General features: G+C 40.1%; 1 protein-coding gene across 2 annotated transcripts; it reads left to right on the top strand.

Moving 5' to 3' along the window:
• Nucleotides 1–590: 590 nt before the first annotated feature.
• LOC131697553 (uncharacterized) lies at nucleotides 591–15,069 on the top strand. 2 transcript variants are annotated; one of them, XM_058987281.1, is made up of 10 exons: nucleotides 591–808; nucleotides 5,306–5,345; nucleotides 5,812–7,085; nucleotides 9,551–9,613; nucleotides 9,910–10,203; nucleotides 12,113–12,148; nucleotides 12,381–12,413; nucleotides 12,847–12,876; nucleotides 13,257–13,365; nucleotides 14,703–15,069. In XM_058987281.1, the coding sequence occupies exons 1-10, from the start codon at nucleotides 694–696 to the stop codon at nucleotides 14,812–14,814; spliced, it is 2,106 nt and encodes a 701-aa protein (XP_058843264.1). In that variant the 5' UTR covers nucleotides 591–693; the 3' UTR covers nucleotides 14,815–15,069. The 2 variants fall into 2 exon arrangements, with proteins under 2 accessions (XP_058843264.1, XP_058843265.1); XM_058987282.1 differs by lacking the exon at nucleotides 591–808 and adding an exon at nucleotides 1,013–1,456.
• Nucleotides 15,070–15,356: the final 287 nt, after the last annotated feature.

The following is a 15,356-nucleotide window of genomic DNA, read 5'->3' as shown; positions in this document are numbered from 1 at the left end:
CTGAGTAAGAATTGTTTAATGGAGTGAAAATCTATCTGCAGCATGTGCCAGTGGAAATGCATGTTTTCTATTGTTTAAGAAGGTAAGTCAATTCTGATTTTGGAGTTCTGAAGAAATGATTAAAATTAGCCATGAACAACAAAGTATTCAGAGTTTATTCCATGAACAGTGAAGCAGCATTGCAGGATTACTAAAAGGTATTAACTGCTGCTCCAGGCTGTGTAATGAAAAATATATTAACTGAGGAGGCAGGAAGTGTGGATGACTGGACCTATTGAACCTGCTTTCTTCAAAACAGGGCTAAACACTATTTAAAAAAAAAAAAAAAAAAAAGTTAGCAACCAATTGGTCATTTGCTTGTCAAGTGTTCTGCTCATTTAGAGCACGTTGTGTTTTTAATGTTTTAAATGAGGCATATTGACAACAGGATTTTTTAAAGGAACATATTTTGCATGAAATAAGCCTTTACCTTTAGAAGAGCCTAGATTTCTGTTCGGGAACACGTGTAATATGTTCTGGCTTGTGCACAGTCTGCTTTTTTTTTTTTTTTTTTTTTTTTTTTTTTCAGTACTGCATTAGAGAGGGCTGGATTCGTAAAGCAACTCCCAGCCGGCGTGCGGTATAAACGGAAATTAAACTCGATAACCGAGAACATTGGCTTTTTAAGCAAATAAATATATACTGGAAGAAAGCATGACTTACCTGCGTTTCTTAAGTTTGTTAGTTTTAAAAATGAAACTTATTTTAAGATTCCTACCAATAAAACCCGGAAGAAAGAGGACTCGGAAGATCCAAGGAGAGACGAAAGGTACTGTAACGCAATGTAATTTCATACAGGTTGCTACAAACCATTATGTATACTCGTAAAAGTCATGTACTTAATGTTTTTTTTTGTTTTGTTTTTTTCACGAAGTGGCGAATAGATGAACAAACGACTCGCAATCGGGAGCGGTTCAGAGTCGGGTCGATTGCAGCTTCCGTGTGAATCCTTCCAGTCGATCCCAACTCGTTACGTTAGCGATCCGACCCGGATCAGAAAAATAGTTAGTCTCTGCTCGCTTAGGGAGTCGATCCGACGAGGGCCGTTTCGTTTTCTTCCAGAAAATCTGTGGCGGAAGCTTTCACTGAATTAATATAATTGACATACTGTAGGTTAAATAGAAGAGATCACTGTAAAATACATCACTCCATGAGCTGTAGTTTATATAATCTGAAATTCGATTAATTTCCCTGTTATCTACGGTATACAGAGCAGTGTGCAAATTTATTCCAACACATGTTTCTGTTTTGATTTGTTGGGCATATGAAATCAAACCACTAACTGAAAAATGTCAAAATAGCTAAATTAGTGAAATGCATGAGACTTTTTAGAAGTTGTTTTAACATGCCTAATGAAATGCATATTGTTTCTTTATCACTGACTGCTGACTGAAAATTGTCGAAGGTTTTCATGCAGGTAGGTATATAAAGGATATCAATGACAATACGTCTGCGTACTGTTTTCTGTCGGCTGCTGAAATGTTTCAAAGACGTCGTAATTCGGGGTGTGTGGGTATGTGAAGTGTTTCATCACATCTTGATTCGGTAACAACACTGGAGTGATTTGTTGGTGCTGATGTCTGTTCTGGACGTTTTCCACTTTATAACGGGGCACTGTTTAGCGCTTTCAAGATGATTAGCAGTACACTGAAGAATCGGGGGAAAGATATTTTTTTTAGTTTGAATTATTTGTATTGATAATTTTCAAATGTATCATTTAATCGGGGCACAAGACTGATTGCATAGCAGTTGGATCCATTGCTGTTTTTACTATGAGTTTATAAACACACACCCGAGCTGGTACGGTTATAAAAGTCGATTGAAACCTGGAATGTGTGACACGGCTATATAGGAGTCTTATTTCCAGCCCTTTTGTGATTGATCACAAAAAGTACTAACAATAACAACAAAACAATATTTGTAAATAATGTGACAGATCACCAGTCATTCTGAGAAGCCGAGCATGGCTGGGATAACGATGTGACTGTTGTTTACTAATTCATTTCCTTAATCATTTTGTTGATCTTTTTTATATTATTATTTTCATAATATTAATACACACATGATTAAAACACCGCCCTTCTTGTTATTAACCCTATGCGTAACACTCCCCCCTCCAATGAGGTTTTGAAAAGGACGTTTGCAAATAAAGATCTGTGTAAGGCTGCAGGTTCACTATATGTTTGTTGCGGTTGAGTTGTATCTTTTAAATAAACGTTCAGTTTATTTTATCTAGTTGATTTCTGATATGTGGGTCTAAAAATAAGAACTGTTCCAATGATTACATCTAAAAACGCTGACACCTGAGCACAGCGTTGATACAGGCTCCCTTCATCTCTCGTACTCATTCTAGACCAGGCACGCTATTTTCAAACGGTTTCATTATTGATCACTCAAGGGTTTCTTACGGCTATTGTATTCTTTGTTTGTTTGTATGGGTTATATACACTTGTATATGTATCTCAGATGTATTAATAGGAGCAAAACAGTTAAATACGCTACGGAAAAGGTAACAGGTGTGCACACACGGAGAGGGACATTTTAACCACAGGAGGAGCTGTATGATCCAGTAAAGCTGGATTTGTATTGGGTGAAATAAAACTTCTTATTGTTTGTATTTTTTACAAGACATTTTTCAGCTTTTTATTTTATTTTATGCGGCACTAGCTTTTGTTGCTAATCAATACAAACGTGTTCCTCGGTATTCCCTGAGTAATGCGGTTTGTCAGAATTCCATGCGTGGACCGCTAGCTTCAGTGTCCTCGGTCTGCACGATGTAACGTCGTAGGTATTTCCAATAGTCTGCCTCAATACTGAAAACCAACCTACTGCCATGGAGCTGTTCTTCAGTTCACCTGCCTCGTACACAAACGCGAGCACGGTGTGTGAGCTGTTGGTTTTTATCGACCTCTTAAATGTAAACAATAAAAGTACAGGTAACTTAATTTTTTTATTTGGATTTCAGTCCACGTTCATGTATTCGTGTAATTTTTAGCATTTAAGTTCCCGTTATGTGATTACATTTTAGCGAAAGTGTAAAAAATATTCATATGCTGAAAGTAGGCCAGATACAAACCTCTTGGTGTATTTTAACGCGTTCTGTTGTATGAACAATGTACAAGTTTGAGATTAAACAAATTATTTTTGATAATGATACTTATTGCTTTTATTGTTCGTTTAAAAAAAAACATTTTATAAGTTTGTATTATTATTTATTATTATTATTATTAACAATGGCAGATCTAATTCCGTTTTTAAATACAAATTCGTACTTCTCCTTGTTCATTTTGCATACCGTATCCTTGTTAACCAGTGCATATAAAAAGACCCTAATAATACTTTCACTTTATACTTGAAGGTGCACAATACAATGTAATTTTGTTATAAAACAAAACTGTTACTTAGTTCCCACTGACACACAACCTTTTAACAAAGTTGCTGGAATGTTTAAATTGAGTTACGATGTTCTCTGCAAGGCTGTGTGTTAGCGGCTTCTCAATGAGTGCATTAAGCATGTGAAGCTATAGTGATCTAAATCTTTCTTTCTTTCTTTTATTACATAATGTTAAAAAAAGATCAAAATTAATTTCATATAATTATTTTCATGCAAATCCAGCTATCCTCCTAACTGCAGTGCTAACCAAGGAATATTCATGTTTTGGGGTTGCTCACTAATGATTGGTCAGCTGTCAGAGCTTTGACTTTCCCATTGGTTGCTAAAGCAGGGCCTTCAAGTGAGGCAGAGAATACCCTGGGAGATTTATAACCCGCATCTGCTTACTCCGGATTGGTCGCCTGTCTAAAAAAAATTGACATTTTTCGACTCGGCTATCGGTTAAACTCACTCAAGTCCTTCAACTGAAACGGAAAATACCCTCAACTGTTTTTCTAGCGTCTGGTAGTTGTTTTGGACCTATGCGGGGGAAATGAGATCTCTTATTGGCTGATCACATCCCCTTCAGGAAACCCCTAGACTCTTAAAAAACCTCTAGTAAACCCTGTAAGTCATCTTGGATAAAGCCGTCTGACAAATGAACAAATAATAATTAGAGTAGTATGTTTCATAGTATAAGCAAGCACACTGTATGCAAGTGAGTGAGGCAACGTAATGTCATTTGACTGACAGTTTACTTGGCACTGTCTGGTCAGCAGAGAATACCTTGACGGTCCTGACGGCACGCCACTGATATTGATCAATCAGGTTAAAGGAAATCTCCGATCCATTTTCTAAGCTTTAAAAGAGTTTCAGAATCTGGGGATATGTATGTGTCAACTTTGTTTTTTTTTTTCATCAGTATGTCACACTTGCATTATTACATATGTTGTCAAGCTTACATAAGAACATAAGAAAGTTTACAAACGAGAGGAGGCCATTCAGCCCGTCTTGCTCCTTTGGTTGTTAGTAGCTTATTAATCCCAGAATCTCATCAGGCAGCTTCTTGAAGGATTCCATGGTGTCAGCTTCAACAACATTCCTAGGGAGCTGGTTCCAGACCCTCCTAATTCTCTGTGTAAAAAAGTGCCTCCTATTTTCTGTTCTGTTATCTAATCTCAATTTGTGACCCCTGGTCCTTGTTTCTGTTTTCAGGTCAAAAATATCCCCTGGGTCGACATTGTCTATACCTTTTAGGATTTTGAATGCTTGAATCTGATCACCGCGTAGTCTTCTTTGTTCAAGACTGAATATATTCAATTCTTTTAGTCTGCCTGCATATGACATGCCTTTTAAACCTGGGATAATTCTGTTTGCTCTTCTTTGCACTCTTTCTAGAGTAGTAATATCCATTTTGTAGCAAGGTGACCAGAACTGACCACAATATTCTAGGTGAGGTCTTACTAATGCATTGTAAAGATTTAACATTACTTCCCTTGATTTCAATTCAACACTTTTCACTATATATCCGAGCATCTTGTTGGCCTTTTTTTTTTATATAGCTTCCCCACATTGTCTAGATGAAGACATTTCTGAGTCAACATAAACTCCTAGATCTTTGTCTTCTGTCAGACAAAACTGTTTGCAGCCACACTTGGTGACCACTTTCCCTTCGATTTGCTATTTCTGATCTTGTGTTTCCCCATTACTGTTTGTTTGTTTGCAATTGTTCTGCTTGCACAGCGTTATAGTGCTGCAGGGATCATGTGCTGTGATCAACCTCATTTGCATGGACGTGAAAGCATCCAGAAATGTGTGCCTGTTGGAAACTCCATGGTTAAGTCAGTAACACAAAGCCCTTTATTAATTGTAATGTTTTTTTGTGTTTTGCAGTGAATGTGCACACGTTGGACAGAGCTCCTCCAGAGAGCAGGTATTGGCTGTACTTGATCTACTGTTTCTGTAATACAGTCTGAGTCCACAACATTTGAGGAGGTTCATGTTACAAAGAACAGGCAGGAACTTCACAGAAAATTCACAGTATTCTTAAAAAACATGTTGCTGAACCCAAGTCCTGGGTCACTGTGTGAATGCTATGATTCATCATCTTAGATTTTCTTTTTCTCAGAGTGCTATTGCCTGTGATGTAGGTGTGGTGGTGACTACAGCTAGTGTGAGTGCAGTGTAAGCAAAGGGGTGCTGAGCAGTAGTGTCTGTGAGGAATGAAGGACTGGAGCACTCGACACTGAAGCTCTATCTATTAAACCAGCATTATTTGTAACAGTTACTAAAGCAGTAGGGTTAGCCGGTAGTTAATTTGGGCCATTTTAAAGGGGAAATATAGTTAAAAACTGAATTTCATGACATGGCTCCATTAATCTGTCATTATTGATCCCCAGGGTGGCCAAAATAATCAAGGGAGATCCTGACTGCGCCGATCTACAAGCCCATTACAAGAAGCCGGGATCATCCTATGAGCTGAAATACTCCGGGAAAAACATTGTGAACGACCATGGGGCCTTCATTTTCATGGAAAGCTATGAACAAGCAGAAAACATTGCTATCTCACTTACAAGTGCTGTAGTCCTGGAGCTCCCAGTCAAAACTCCAGCCAACCCCAGAACCGCTAGTACGGAAACCAGTGCTCTTATGATGCAAGTCTGTTCCAGTGATTCACCTGAGCAATTAGGTCAAGGAGTGTTTTGTTCTGAGTCAGGCAGTCTGGAAGGCTTCCAAGAACCTTGCATTGACCTTGAAGGCAAGTCTGACCTTGTGAGTCCAATCCAAGAGACAACGCCTCTAGATAGTCTCCTACACGATGCACCTCCAGGAGCTAAAGCCTTGAGCCAGGAGTCTGGATGCAATATCTGCGCTCCCATTCAAGAAAACACCCACATGGCTGGACCTCCATCTGAAGGGCTTTCCTCCCCTCCTGCTGGTACTGGAGACCTTCTGGATTCTAGAAGCAGAGCTGATGTTGACCAACTTGAATATCCCGATTGCAATCGTTCCTGCGCAGGTACCTCTCCCAAAACTCCTCCTCATCCCGTAGTGGCCCAGACCTGGTCCCACACATTCAGTGAACCAGATTCTGCAATTTGGGAAATCCAGGCAGGGAGCCAAGGAAGCAATCCGGAGATGCCAGAGTGCAACAAGGAAGCGCTGGGTTCCTGCTTTCCTTCCGAGAGCAGTTTACAGGCTGACAGACATTCAGTTCAAGACAAAGGCAACTTGTCTGCCTCTAGTGTCCGTGAAAGCCAGCCTATGATGACCAACAATTCCCTTCGCAATGATACCGTTTCAGATGCCTGCCAAGAAGATGTTAGCGTCTGCCCCTCCAGTGTCCCACATCTTACTGCTTCTCCTCCTGTGGCAGCATTGATGAACCAACCCTCATTTCCAATTGAGAAAACCATAGCTGGAGAAAAAAGTAGGGACGAAAGACCAAAGGCGGATGTTTCTGAAAACGTGGCTTACACCGCAGAAGAATCTGCTGACCTTTCAACTCCTGCTGACCTGAACCTTCTTGTGGTTGATGCCGCAGATAATCAGGCCGTCACTCCTCTCCACTCGGATAGCCCAAACAAGGAACCGTCAAAGAAGCCATCGATTCCCTTGATTAACAGAGTGGGCCCCCATAACTCTGTGAGTGTGAAGAAGTCCAAGCCTACAGGTGAGATTTATAGCATGCTTCTGAGTTTGATATGAAATAAAAGATTTGATGTGATATTTACAAAGGGCCACGTTTCCCCCTTTTGGAAATGTGTATGAGAGCACTTTAATACACTGACATTCAAATCTGGGAGAGAGGGGCAAGTCTTGGACAGTATTGGATAACCCTTTTTTAAAGGTATGCTCAGAGCTTTATAACTAGGGCTTCTGATTCTGGGTTTAACCGATAAACAGATAAAACACCCCCTGTACAAAAAAAATAATGATATCGGTGTATTTCAATCGGTGTGTATATATAAAAAAAACCCACTGGAAATGGTTACTCAATTCATGTTGACTTCACCCCTTTCCATGTGAAAAATTTAAATAAATCACTTTCCCAGTGCAATTGGGCAATGTTCCTCCTTCCTGACTTATATCTCGCATTGATTCGATCTGAATACTTTAAACCCGCCCCAACTACTAAGTGGCAGCACATTCCTACATTTCTATTGGAGGATTGTAACACGCTTGCGAGATTTAAAACAAGATTACAATTAGAAACGGAGGGTTGTTCTTGCTCACGAGATTTAAAGCTATATTACAGTTCGATTTGTATTCAAACGCTCGTGGAATTTAAAACAGAATTGCAAAAAAACACACAAAAACCCCCGAACGTGCCCGTGACCGTAAGGATTTCGTTGTGGAAGACAGCAAAGAAACAGAGGTGCAATTAAAGTGTGCAAGTACTGTTGAGTTACTATACATATTGTGACAGGAAAAAACGAAAGCAACTGAAAACAATCATTTCTTACAGTATATAAAAAGCGAAAGCCCTGGAAAAAAAACAGTTTACATAAAACTGAGAAGACTGAAATTACATTTAAAAAAGCACATAAAAATGAAATTAATAAAAACTGAAAAACAGAAGCCCTATTTATAACTTAATTGCTGGTCTTACTTTTATTGTGCTTAAAATCTTTTGGTTATACAAATATTTCATTTACAACACTGCAGATGAACTGCCGCATCCTGGTACCTGTGCCGTAGGTCACATGGTCTGATTGTGGCTAGACCACTGGCATTAGTTTGAACTACAACACAGGAAGTGATCCGCTACCAGGAAGCAGCAGCAACTTCTGGTAAAACACCAGTATCAAGAACAAGCTGTGGTGATATAACTAATAGGAGGTAAAAAAAAAAAAAATGGACTGGAAGTACTTGGTTGCCACACTCCTTTTTCTAAAAGGCTAAACCTTTTTTTTTCTCAATTGGCTGCATTAGCTCGATTTTTCATGCACTACTGTGGAAGTCCCAGCCAGCTGTGTGTGACAATACGCAGGGAAGCGAATGCATTAAATTAACAGCGCTTTTAGCAAGCAATATCTAACCAATCAATAAATACGTCCCCTGTACATTTACTACACGGGGCTGCCCTGACTACAGGACGTCAGCACTGAGGTAAGAATCAAAAGATTCCTTAACCTAAGATGGCAGGTTTTCACTTCCTCCCACAAAATGGAGGACAGCACTACCCTATACAACTTGGGTAATTAACAATCAAACAAGGTTTTACAGCAAATACACACATACAGAAACAAAGAGAAGGGTTTACTTTAACACAGCTAGATCCACGCATCCTGCTGAGAATGTGCACATTTCCATTGTTACACTCAACAGGGAAGTAACACGTTTTGGTTTGGTTTTGTTGGTGCAGTTACATATTTGTTTTAGTAGACACCCTATTGACAGTGCTATGGCAGGTGTTTCTAATTGTCCAGCCTCTACAGCTGAAGAGAGTCTCTAGGCTGTGCTCACTTGGTTAAAATGAAAGTCCAAACAAGTCCATTGCTGGTTTTACAATGTGAGGGACCTTGCTCCATCACAACTACCTTGAAAATAATGAACGAAACTCACAAAATATTGATAATACATATTTAAAGGGAGGGTAAGCAAATCCAGTTCATTTCCCTTTTGTATTATGTCTATTGGTCCGACACAGGCAAAGCAAACGTACAAGGATGAACCCACACATGCAGTATACTCACACTTTCTAGGAAGTGCATTATGTCATAGTTTCCTTTGCGAGAACTCTCAGAAGTGAACGTTCTTAAGGATCTAAATACCCGTAGGTTGTGGCTAAACATTTTCTTAGTGCTTGTCTGCACCATTCTTCTTTCAGATTACAGGCATTCAGCTGAATAAGGGTTGGTAATTTGGATAATGATAAAAAAACATGATTATTACTTCATTAAATTGTATTCAATTTCTTAAATGTATCTGCATCTAATAGATGTGTATTGTGTGGATACATGCATCTAATTGTGTACATGTTTTTAATATATTTCTATTGATAAGATCGTATCTCTAATTAGTTGAATGGCTGATCATTTGGATGTAGCCATGATAACGAAGTTTGTATAACGAACACAAGTGTGTGTGTGTGTCTCTCACTGTAACTTATGTTGTGTGTGTTTTTTGTTACAGTTAAAAAGATGACAAAAGCCATGTTAATCGGGTTGGTATTTTTGGGCAGCATCGTTCCTGTGGGTGAGTAACTTTCTTTATTTTAAGAAAAGCACTTTCTTTTTTTTTAGCCAGTTGCATGGTTATAGTGATTTTGTGGGAAGTCTGGAGAACTGACTCCTTCCTTACATGGAATGGTCATTTATTCCTCCCTGAACACTTTTAACCAATCCTGGCTTCACATGTGGACCTACACCCTATTGACAGTGTTATGGCAGGTGTTTCTAACTGTCCAGCCGCTAGAGCTGAAGAGAGGTCTCTAGGCTGTGCTCTTTATGATTACTTGTAAGTGTGTTGCTCTTCTCTTTGTTTTTCTTCAGTATCGGTGGATGCCTGTATTGGACAGCATGCTTCCCTCCCTTTCCCTTACAAAGTTAATGGCTTGACCAGTGTGAGTCACAAGACGAAAGACCTCTGCCACCACAATGTTAACTATGTACCGGCTGGCTCCTGTGTTTCCTGTTCTGATCTGCAGCTGTGCTTCAATACATCTCTCTACCCTACTCTGCACTTCCCATCTGTATCAGAAAGACACCGAGGCAGATACACAGTCTCCTGGGAAGTGATAAATTTAGCACATGGGCTTTCTGACAGACAGGACCTCAAAGTTAAGGGTAAAGTTTCCTCTTTACAATGTTAAAATGCATCGTCTCAGATAAAGTCAACAGCACCTCGTGTCCCCATTTCTGTTCAGTCCCTTTGCAGTTCTATAAATAGTACCTGTGGAAATCTGTAGTAATGCCCTAAAATCTGCAAAGAGAGAAATGTATTTTTCTGCAAAGAACGTGTCCAATTCTGTGGCAATGACTTTTCATTGAAAAAGAGTGTTTGAGTATTAATAAATAAGAAAGCAAGTTATAGTTACAGTTAAGTAAGCAATTTGTATTATTTGTTTATTTAGCAGACGCCTTTATCCAAGGCGACTTACAGAGACTCAGGTGTGTGAACTATGCCTCAGCTGCAGAGTCACTTACAATTACGTCTCACCCAAAAGACGAAGCACAAGGAGGTTAAGTGACTTACTCAGGGTCACACAGTGAGTCAGTGAGTGAGCCGGGATTTGAATCGGGGAGCTCCTGGTTACAAGCCCTTTTCTATAACTACTGCACCATGACTTTTAGAAGCTACACATTTGCTTGGAAAACTTATTACTGTTGAGTAAATATTTTATGCTGTTTGAAAAACTCAAACTATAACTGCTTATGTACATATATACTTTGGTAAGTAAAGCTGAAGTTTTCCCTAGTACAATAATCTGGCTCTGCACCTTTATTTTGTATTCCTCCAAACACGCTGCCTGCGTCTCTTCTCAACACTAGTTTACCTCCTGAAACCCCCAGTCAGTGATGCAGCCATGCAGAGTGTCACTCATATCAGTCAACCGGAACAACACCGTTAACTTCATTACAATACTTCATATAAAGCACTTTTTATGCCGTGTTCTTGAAAATATGAACCTAGGGTTTTTTTTGTTTGTTTGTTTGTCATGCGCTGTCCCTTCGTTGTTAAGATCCATTGCCACCGGTCTCCACCCTGATTTTAGATCCTGCAGTCCACTGGAATTTGGTAATTCAGCCCTCAGCTTTACAGGAACTATCGAGATTTTAAAGAAAATAAATCCAAGGAAATTGATTGATCTTCGGAAGTGATTCACCCCTACCATGCATAAGACAATTCTTGCTGCATGGCCATGTGATCTTGTTTAGCCAATCACAGTGTTTAATTTATCCAAACCATTTTATAGTTGTATTTATTTGAGGTTGTGTGGCATTATAATAAGTTGTTTCCTGCTGACTCGCACTGAATTCCGCCACACTTCTCACTATGCTACACTTCTCACTTTTGCGATATCATTTTTTAGTTTATTTGATTACTTGATAAATAAAAGATCTAAATTATGTTCATAGTTTTTTATTTTTTAATTCTGCTCAATCCTGCAGTTCTAGGTGATCCAAAACGCTTGGCCATTGCTGTAGGTACCACTGATCCAACACTCACATTGCTGTAGGTACCACTGATCAAACACTCACATTGCTGTAGGTACCACTGATCCAACACTCACATTGCTGTAGGTACCACTGATGCAACACTCACATTGCTGTAGGTACCACTGATCCCACACTCGCATTGCTGTAGGTACCACTGATGCAACACTCACATTGCTGTAGGTACCACTGATCCCACACTCGCATTGCTGTAGGTACCACTGATCCAACACTCACATTGCTGTAGGTACCACTGATCCAACACTCACATTGCTGTAGGTACCACTGATCCAACACTCACATTGCTGTAGGTACCACTGATGCAACACTCACATTGCTGTAGGTACCACTGATCCCACACTCGCATTGCTGTAGGTACCACTGATCCAACACTCGCATTGCTGTAGGTACCACTGATACAACACTCACAACTTTTCAGTTTGTTTTGCTATTCATTGAAAACTCTGTATGTAGTGGCAGCTAATGGCCCTTTATTTTTCTGGAGTTACTTTAGTTGTCTTTTTCTTTTTTCCCCTAGAATGTGTGACTGTGTCTGTGCCAGACCAGTTTCCAGGTAAGTTGTGTTAGCTATGTTTCTCTGGGTTACAATGTGTGTGTGAGCTATATCTGACAGCCAGCTGCCAAGCGCAAACCGTTTTCAAAGTCTCTCTGTGCTGATATTGTTTCCAGTTTGCATTGTATTGAGAATCAGATATAATCAGAACAGCCTGACCACGTCTGCCATTCACACACCGTATTAACTGGGCCTGTTTGAGAATGAAAAGCTCTCTTTGAATTCCTCCCAGGTCAGAATGCCACCCTGAAGCCAGAAGATCAAGGTAAAAAGGAAATATCTAGAAATGTGTGTTTTTTCTTTTCATTGTTTTGCGTAGTCAGATGCAGTAAGATTGTGCTCTTAAGAAGCCAGCCTTGTAGATCGTTTCCAGAGGTGTGGCTCTGGGGCTGTGCTGTTATCCTGTCATTCCCTGTGCAGCGGGTATAATGACTGAAAGAAAGTGAGTTTGAGGCTCAGGTGGGGCCCTAATACCTGCTGCACAGGAAGTGAAAATAGAACCAATGGCCAGCAGAATGATTGGAGTTGTAAGAAGGTAGTGTTTGTGGGAGCCCTGGAGTGATGGGAATGATCTTAGACTATGGGCTGTTACACTTTAAACTCCTCTCTGAGACTGAAACCAGAGGAATTTCAAACAACTGATAGAAAACTCACTGAGTGTACAGAACTTACCTCATTCTTATTTGTATGTTTTTTAGAACAAGTTGGAGGGAAACAAAACAGAACACGTAAGTACAGCAGCTCAAATACCCTACAAATTGACTAGAGGACAAGAACAATATTATCCCATATCCAGTATTGTTTTTTTGCTCTTTTTGTTTTCTGGAGTTTATTTTTCACATTGAGACTTCATAGAAGAGTTTCTCCCATGCGTAAATCAAACTCTAGGATGTGCATGCCCTGTATGGGGAGGTACCAGAAAGGAATAGGAATAGAAACAGACAAAACTCAGAGTGTATTGGGTCTGAAGTCCATTTTGAGTGTAAGTAGAATATACAAAGAAAACAATTCAGAGTGTGCTTGTCTGGAGTTACTGTTGCGCTTTACGTTATGGACGAGGTCAGATAAAACTGCATCTTACATGACTGTATGTGTTTCTCTATTCCAGGCACCATCTCCATTAACATTGCTGTTGGTGTTGGCATTGGCTGTGCTGCAGGTCTGGCTGTCCTTGCAGGTCTAGCTGTGGTTGTACAATGCCACCCAAAAAAGAACATGTAAGTACATGAAGTCTTAGTTGTGTGTGTTTTGTGGGGGTGTGGGGGTGTGGGGGTGTGGGGGGTGGGGGTGATGGGTGGGGTAGTTTAGGGCCAGCAGGCTGTAGTGCACTCATCCATAGCCAATTAATTCCAGACTCATCAAGTTGAATCATGGCTGCCCATGGTGGCCCTACACTCTGTTGACAGTGTTAATGAAAGGTCCAATTTTTTGTGCATTTTGTGAATAGCACTATTGTGAAACGTATGTCTGTCACTCGTGATCCATTATCCAATGGGGAACTATCATTTACAAATAATGTAAGAGGTTTGTCAATGCATTTCTCAGTGCATGAGGTCGTCCTATTGGCAGGGTTATAGAAACGCTGCCTGCTGATTGTGTTGGTGACCTTGACTTGACTTGACCTCTGACCTAACATGGCTGTGTCAGGGACCTGCTTGTTTAAAGATTCAAATTCTGTTTCTATTAATTAAGAGTTTGATGTTAAAGCTAGAATGGAAAGGGTTTAACTCAACAAACCCATCACAACAGCACTGTATCGCTCTGATGTCGAAGGGGTTGGCTGATAATCAAGTTAGTCTCTTACTCTAACCTTGAGTCTCACATTGATGATGCAAAAAGTACTGAACCAAAGCTTTTTGGGATGGGTTTCAGCAGCTGGGCTTGTACTATGCACCTTTCTGAGCTTAAACTTTTTAAAACTCATTTTGAAGCATGTGATGGAAAAACAAGACAAGAACTGCAAACCAAATGACACGTGAGGATGCGAGTGCATGGTCTTCAACCCTTTCCAACTTTAATACAGCCCAACTTTAATATATCCCATGTCAATGCTACGGTCCCTTCTATATCCCATGTCAATGCTACGGTCCCTTCTATATCCCATGTCAATGCTACGGTCCCTTCTATATCCCATGTCAATGCTACGGTCCCTTCTATATCCCATGTCAATGCTACGGCCCCTTCTATATCCCATGTCAATGCTACGGCCCCTTCTATATCCCATGTCAATGCTACGGTCCCTTCTATATCCCATGTCAATGCTACGGTCCCTTCTATATCCCATGTCAATGCTACGGCCCCTTCTATATCCCATGTCAATGCTACGGCCCCTTCTATATCCCATGTCAATGCTACGGTCCCTTCTATATCCCATGTCAATGCTACGGTCCCTTCTATATCCCATGTCAATGCTACAGTCCCTTCTATATCCCATGTCAATGCTACAGTCCCCAGCCTCAGGCCCTGGTTAGGACATAGCATTCAGAAGCCACAAGCTCTGAATAAGGTGTGTTATGGGAACGTTTCTGATTGACATTATGTTTTTATATTTCAGGGATGAGCCGCAGGAAACTCGCAATGGATTTCTGGATCCTAACCAGGGAGCCAGTCCTGGAGACGAGGAAGCAGGGAATGGGCCGTGCCAGGACAATGAAACCCAGTTTTAGCTGTTTGCTCATTTTTTTTCTATGTCGCATGCTTTTATGCTTCCCATATCATGCTTTTTAAACATGTAATACTACTATAATTAGTAGTAAAATAAAATTCCTCATAATAATCGTGATAAAGAATGACAGAGCCTCACCTTACAAGGGCTGTTGCAGAACACCATGGAAAAGAAACCTGAAACTCATCCACTGCCCTGCAGGCTCCTGATTGCTGTGCTGTACTGTATGTAGCTCAAATAAAACACCTTTCCTGTGCTTGCCCTGCTGAAAAGTGTACACATCATGTGAAGGGTGTCTTATTGTAACCAGATTATTCTGCCTTTTATTGCCACTGTGCTACCATGCAGTAGAGTGAAAATGGTAAAGGGGTACTTGAGCTGAAACCACCAGACAGAAGGGGTAGTTTTTTTTGGGTTTTTGGTTTTTTTACGTTGAAAACCACTGGATTAGTTTATTATAAATCACAAAAGAACACATTTTGTAATTACTGTTAAAAATTGGAAAAAAAAAAGTTTTTAACTTTCAAAATATTCTATGCTGGG

The sequence above is a fragment of the Acipenser ruthenus genome, chromosome 15, assembly GCF_902713425.1.
Source record: "Acipenser ruthenus chromosome 15, fAciRut3.2 maternal haplotype, whole genome shotgun sequence".
Taxonomy (NCBI): Eukaryota; Metazoa; Chordata; class Actinopteri; order Acipenseriformes; family Acipenseridae; genus Acipenser; species Acipenser ruthenus.
The sequence above is the reverse complement of the archived record's forward strand: the minus strand, read 5'-3'. Positions and strand labels throughout refer to the sequence as shown.

Coding starts and splice junctions, on each gene's coding strand:
- LOC131697553 (XM_058987281.1), top strand. CDS start 694: ATGACTTACCTGCGTTTCTTAAGTTTGTTAGTTTTAAAAATGAAACTT. Junction 7,086..9,550: donor GAAGAAGTCCAAGCCTACAG/GTGAGATTTATA, acceptor TTTTTGTTACAG/TTAAAAAGATGACAAAAGCC. Junction 12,877..13,256: donor AGGGAAACAAAACAGAACAC/GTAAGTACAGCA, acceptor TCTCTATTCCAG/GCACCATCTCCATTAACATT.